This window comes from Amia ocellicauda, chromosome 3 (assembly GCF_036373705.1).
Source record: "Amia ocellicauda isolate fAmiCal2 chromosome 3, fAmiCal2.hap1, whole genome shotgun sequence".
NCBI lineage: Eukaryota > Metazoa > Chordata > Actinopteri > Amiiformes > Amiidae > Amia > Amia ocellicauda.
In genome coordinates this window covers 12,889,179-12,896,022 of record NC_089852.1, presented here as the reverse complement: position 1 = coordinate 12,896,022, position 6,844 = coordinate 12,889,179, and the positions used below count along the sequence as shown (strand labels likewise).

Below are 6,844 nucleotides of genomic sequence, written 5' to 3'. Positions count from 1 at the left end.
ATATGTGTGTGTACAAAGCTTAGTAAGTATGGAGGACTACACATTCCTAAATTAAACATAATAATACACAGAAGAAAAAAATCCGCTTATATAAGTGTTTAAATGAATAAATAAATGCTGAAACACATAACTGTCCATGCATTTATTTATGTATTATTTTCTGTAGATTTATTTTACATTTTGGAATAAGCAAGGCATATCGCACAAAAACATAAACACTGTATCAGCATACTTCTGCAACTTGTGCAAGAGCAGCTGCATGTGTTTTTATTCCGTCGCAACCTCCGTGCTCATCAAGCCCCATTTCCGCTTCCTTTTCCCAGAAGAGCACGCATGATTGGCTCTCCGGGGTTCGCAACTTCCCTTTGACGTGAGCACGGCTGGCTGTCATTGGGTCGCAGTACCGAGCTAGAACGCCACTCAAATTAGAGGACAGGTCCAACATGGCGTCGCTGAGGTGTATGCTGCGATCCGGGAGGGTAAGCCTGTTTCTGACTGTAATCAATGGCATTACAGATGTCCTGACCGGTGCACTGACTGAAATGTCTAAACGCTGTTCCTCTGCACACAGAATGCCGTCGCTGCGGTGCTCAGACGGGAGTTTCACAAGACGTCCCCAGCCGCCTTGCAGGTACCGGCATGACCCAAAGTCAAGGAAATGACCGGGGAAGGTTACTTTGCAAGAACCGTAATGAGCGATTTATTTATGTGTTTGTTTGCTGATGGACACTATGGTGATTGATACATGTGGCGACAACTGAGTAGGATCGGGTTGTAGTCATCATATTTGACTTTGAGAATAAGGTAAGGGCCTGTATTTGGGGGGTGGGTGGGTCTCTTAATCACAGGATTAAATTAGTACAGGTAAATCTTTAGTGCCAGCTAAGGAAGGCACCCTTAATTACTGATGCATACGTTTTTACCATATCATATTATGAATACATACTTAAAACTGACCCCCCAAATGTGCTCGCATTTGCAAATTAAGCCAAGAAGACCAGCTGCATTCCAACAATGCATTCCCAACAGAGACTCCACATTTGACGTAAACGTTTAGCTGATCATTTAGAAAAAAGCCAGAATACTGTACAAGCACATAGAAGACCTGCATGAAGAGTACGAGACATCAGGGTAAAGGGAATGAATATGCCTTTTAAAGATGGAATGGTTATGCTTAGTATAGGACTTTCACTGCAAAACCCACTGCTTGGAAGATTATGGCTTTGCTTAATTGGACTAAAGCTTGAAAACCCACTGCTTGGATGATTACTGTTGCATCCCATTGCATTGTTTCCTGCACTCCTGTTTCAGGTGACTGTCCGAGATGCCCTGAATCAAGCGATGGATGAGGAGCTGGAGAGGGACGAGCGGGTGTTTCTCCTAGGGGAGGAGGTGGCACAGTACGACGGAGCTTACAAGGTACTCTATACTGTTTTTAATTGATGGTGAATAGATGAGAGCTACATGTGTTTGGGAATTAAAAAATCCTATTTCTATACAGACCTATTCTTTTAATGAAATACTTTCTATAAAGTATCCATACTTTTAATCTGTGCCCTTATTTACTTCAGTAGTTTTACACTATAGTACAGTGCACTTTTATATAGCACATCATCCAAGTATCCCCATAGAGTTTTACAATGAAAAGAATCTGAGAGATCTGAATCGTATAAGAGCATATTCAGAGTTATGTGAAACACTTTAAATGCTTGCATGGGAGGATTTAGTTTTTTCTCCTCTTAATACTGAGAATGAGTAATATTGCTTTACTGTTTTGTAGGTCAGCAGAGGATTGTGGAAGAAATATGGGGATAAACGGATCATTGACACTCCTATCACAGAGGTAAGGGACTAGAAACAGATACACCTTTAAAAGTATTCTTGTCCTGTATAGTCTGTTTAGAGGTGTCACTGTTTGCTGGTCACAGAGCGGCCTTTGCTTTTTGTTTTGTTTTATGCTGCTAACTCATAGCTGTTTTGTTCTGTTGTAGATGGGTTTTGCTGGTATTGCAGTGGGTGCTGCTATGGTAAGTAACATTCAGCAGCAACATAAAACCGTAATGTGTTGCTCTTATGATTAATATTTACTTTTGACTTAATATTTATTTTAAAATGATTTTGGAAATCTGCAGAAACATTTTCACTTTCTATTACAGGGTTTACATAATTAATCATAAGGCCCAACTAGCATTTCTTTATGCAAAACGGTTTGTGACATTAAAATTACAGAGTTACTAAATGGAAAAAGCTCAACATGATGATGTTGTTCTGGGGTTTTGAGGTGGGCTCATTTGGGCTGTCATGTGTGTCAGAAGTCTGTTATCTCTGTCAGTTTGTGGGACATACCCACACTCTATTTATCAACAAACAATATTATTTATAATGTAGTAGGAAACTCCATTGGTCAAATATGGTTTTAATTTGACATTTGATGTTTAGTATTTGTTCATGTAGATGTTTCTATGTGTTACTCTCTAAAACAAAAAAGTTATATAGTGGAAAGTTTTACTTGATTAAGGAAGCAAGGCATTAATATGAAAATAAAACCCTTCTGCAATGATTGGCCTTACAGGTTATCTTAATAAATACCCTTCTTGCTGGATATTGATGCTATATGAAGGTTGCACAGTTACTTAAAAACAAAACGCTTACACTGAAAATCTTTTTCAATTTTAATTTCCAGGCTGGATTGAGGCCCATTTGTGAGTTCATGACCTTCAACTTCTCAATGCAAGCCATTGACCAAGTTATAAACTCTGCTGCAAAAACCTACTACATGTCTGCGGGCCTGCAGTGTGTCCCCATTGTGTTCCGTGGCCCCAATGGCGCCTCTGCTGGCGTGGCAGCCCAGCACTCCCAGTGCTTTGCAGCTTGGTATGGTCACTGCCCTGGACTGAAGGTACTCAGCCCCTGGAGCGCTGAAGATGCCAAGGGCCTGCTCAAGGCGGCCATCCGAGACGATAACCCAGGTGGGTCCTTGGTCAAATATAGCGATATTGTTTCTGAAGTATTATCAGGAACTGTTTAATTAAGAATTGTTTTTAGTTTCATCTCTAAAGTAAATCTGAAGAAAATGTGCCATATGTAAAGTCTTTTTGAGGATGACCTTTGCTTGTATACATTTACTTTAAAGATGGTTAGGTGTATGTTACTTACATTTCAAGGATTTCCTTTTTGAGTTCCCTGTGCACCTTTTTACACTAAACAGTGACTACAGTTTCCTATGGTTAGTAAAAATTCCTGTAATTAAATAAAAATAAAAATAGCATCAGGTGCAGCCGAACAGAACAATAGTGAAGTGGCATGTCACGTGTAATAGAACTTATTGGAGAATATTGGTACTTGGAACATTCTCTTGCAGTGTAGTTTATCAATATGGAATGACCTTGCAGGCTAAGTTTGAAATGGGCAGGCAGAGGGGCTGACCTTGCCACTTGATTCAACTCCATGATTCATGCCAGCATCTCTCTTCCTTCAGTGGTGTTCCTGGAGAATGAGCTGATGTATGGTGTGCCCTTCGAGATGTCTGAAGAAGCACAGTCCAAGGACTTTCTCATTCCCATCGGAAAGGCTAAAGTTGAAAGACAAGGTGGGTGGTATGAAAAATGAACGTGCACCTATTTGTACTGCATTTTCTTCAGAATTTAGTGTCCTGTGGTGGTTCAAATGGCTGATGTTTTGAATCCTGCTGATTGCCTGAAGATCAAGTAGGGAATTGTGATAGAATGACGAGGCTTTGCTTCTGGAGAGTTGACCCAGATTGCTTAAAATTTGAGATCTGAGAGCTTTAATTCAAGTGGGTTTGTTTTTCAGGAAATCACATTTCCCTGGTTTCACACTCCCGGTACGTAAGCCATTGCTTGGATGCCGCTGCTGTTTTGGCAAAAGAAGGTATTGAGTGTGAGGTAAGTAATCCCCATTGAACACACACAGCCATGTATGGGCCAAAAAGATTTTGAAAAAGTGTGTCCCCTAGGAGAAATGGAGGTATAGTTCAAGGTGCTGTGTGACCGCTGTTGGCAACATTCACTGCCCATTCCATGTAATTAATTAACTGAGAAACCCATAGATGGAGCTAAAACCATTAAACTCATTTGCACCTGCTCTCGTCCAGATTACCAACTTCATATTTATTCAAGTCATGTGACTGGAGAGACTGGAAGGTGAAAAGGGCTCGATTCACTGTAACATTTTGGAATACATTTAAATGATTATTATTGAAGTAACAGGTTAATTTATAAGGATTGCAAGCATTGCATAGATTAGCTCTCCCTTTCTGTGTGTTTGGCATTCTATCAGAGAGTATGTGATTTAGATGTGCTCTGATTGGACCTTTATAAGTGACTGCTGTGATGGATTCCATAGGTCATCAACCTTCGCAGCATCAGGCCTCTGGACGTCGAGACCATTGAGAGCAGCGTGATGAAGACCAACAACCTGGTGACAGTGGAGGGGGGCTGGCCACAGTTTGGAGTTGGAGCTGAAATCTGTGCCAGGATCATGGAAGGTAAATTGTACACTCCCACTCCCATCAGGATAAATGAGGAGGAGGTACTAAAGGGACTAGCAGAATTAAAATCAAACCTATCACCTGGGCCAGATGGTTTATTTCCAACAGTACTTAAAGAAATTAGGGAAATTATTTATAGGGCGCTAACTTAAATATTCCAAATGACACTTGGAACAGGGGATGTGCCAACTGACTGGACGACAGCAAATGTCATACCAATGCACAAGAAAGAGGACAAAACTGAGCCAGGAAATTACAGACCAATCAGTCGCACCTACATTACTTGTAAACTATTGAAAAAAATGATTAGACAGAAAATAGAGGAGCATCTTAATGAAAACCGTATTCTTGGAGATAGTCAACATGGGTTTAGACGAGGCAGATCGTGTCTTACTAATTTATTAGAATTAGAACTGCAGCTGTAGATCATGTGAAAGCATATGATATGATATACTTAGATTTTCAAAAAGCTTTTGATAAGGTTCCACACCAAAGACTGATCCTCAAATTGGAAGCTGTAGGCATTCAGGGTAATGTAAGTAGATGGATTATGAACTGGTTGATGTCTAAGAAACAGAGGGTGTCGATTAGAGGAGTTGCTTCTAACTGGAGTGAGGTTGTTAGTGGAGTTCCACAGGGATCAGTACTAGGACCTTTGCTTTTTCTAATCCATATTAATGACCTGGACTCTGGGATAGTTAGCAAACTTGTCAAATTTGCAGATGATACTAAAATAGGTGGCTCAGCAGATACAATCTCAGCAGCACAGGTTATTCAAAGGGACTTAGATAATATTCAGTTATTCGGCAAACAAGTTGTTGGGTATATTGTCAAAAGTGTAGAATTGAGAACAAGGGCAGTAATGTTCAGACTGTACAATGCACTAGTTAGAGCTCATCTGGATACTGTGGACAGTTCTGGGCTCCACACTTCAAGAAAGATATCGCTGCTCTAGAGGCAGTTCAGAGGAGAGCAACCAGACTTATTCCGGGTCTGAAGGGAAAGTCCTACTGAGAGACTGAGGAACTGAACCTTTTCACCCTGGAACAGAGGAGACTATGTGGGGACTTGATTCAAGTCTTCAAAATTATGAAGGGCATCGACCACATCAAACCATAGGAGCTTTTCCAGATCAGCAGGGACACATGCACCCGGGGACACAAATGGAAATTGGGCTTCAAAGCATTCAAAATGGAAATCAGGAGACACTTCTTCACACAGAGAGTTGTCACAATCTGGAACAAACTCCCCAGTGATGTGGCTGAAGCTGAAAATTTGGACATGCACACATACACATTATATATAATGGCTTCCTGAATACAAATACCATAAACAGTATGGTATTTCAGTCTTACTAGGTGGGAAATTTTATTATGGAAAATGTTAAAAAATTTCATTGAAATGTGATAGCCAACTATAATGACAAGTTCCTGTAGAATGTGGTACAAGCTATCTAAAATGTCCTCTATCAACTAATCAGAGTCTGAAGGACTGTTTTTAATTCCCTTCAATAGCCACCAGACGGCACACTTAAACACTGAAGCAAAAAGTCCATGTGCCTTTTGTATAAAGTTTTTTGACAATCTTTATATCTGTTTTGAAGAGCATGTAAATACTCAAATCTCCAAATTAAGTTCTGACCAAATTGCATTTTTTTTTTCTTCAGGTCCAGCCTTCAACTATTTGGATGCTCCAGCTATCCGAGTGACCGGCGTAGACATCCCCATGCCTTATGCCAAGATTTTGGAAGATAATAGCGTACCTCAGATAAAGGACATTATATTATCAGTGAAAAAGACATTGAATGTCTAAGTACAATGGTTAATGTTTGGTCTATACATTTATTTTACTTCACCTGTTGACACTGAAACTTAGTAAGGTTTTGCTCTCTAAGTTATTTTTCAGTTGTTCATTCATTATATTTGACTTTCAAGAAAAGAATAAGAAAAAAGTCTTGCAAAATGTCATTCTGAAAATGTCCTAATAAACCCTTTCATGGTGTATGCTTTGTATAGATCCAACCAATACTCTTATTCTGCTGTTACATGTTAGGTTTGGAACCCAAATGGTTGTTTTAATATTAAGATCCACCATACCTGTTTATATTTGTACTATATTGTTTTGTTTTGGGTTTTCCTTAATCTATTTAAACGCACAGGGTAAGGTGGTAAAAACTGATATTAATTATGAGCAATGTGTGTGTGGGGGGGGGGGGGAGAAGTGTACAAACAAATTAAACATGATCTAAGCCCCAGAGATGTTTTGACTGTGATTCTTAAACCTTTTAACTTTAGTCTTCAAATGAAAATGGCCCAGTCATAGAGTTTTTGTTTT

At 39.7% G+C, this 6,844-nt stretch overlaps 1 protein-coding gene across 1 annotated transcript; it reads left to right on the top strand.

The window, feature by feature from the left end:
• The first annotated feature begins 349 nt into the window (after positions 1 to 349).
• Positions 350 to 6,766, top strand: pdhb (pyruvate dehydrogenase E1 subunit beta). Its single transcript, XM_066698222.1, has 10 exons — positions 350 to 479; positions 572 to 631; positions 1,312 to 1,419; positions 1,781 to 1,843; positions 1,992 to 2,027; positions 2,684 to 2,969; positions 3,479 to 3,589; positions 3,814 to 3,905; positions 4,366 to 4,507; positions 6,177 to 6,766. Exons 1-10 carry the CDS (start codon positions 444 to 446, stop codon positions 6,320 to 6,322), a joined length of 1,080 nt encoding a protein of 359 aa, XP_066554319.1. The 5' UTR covers positions 350 to 443; the 3' UTR covers positions 6,323 to 6,766.
• Positions 6,767 to 6,844: the final 78 nt, after the last annotated feature.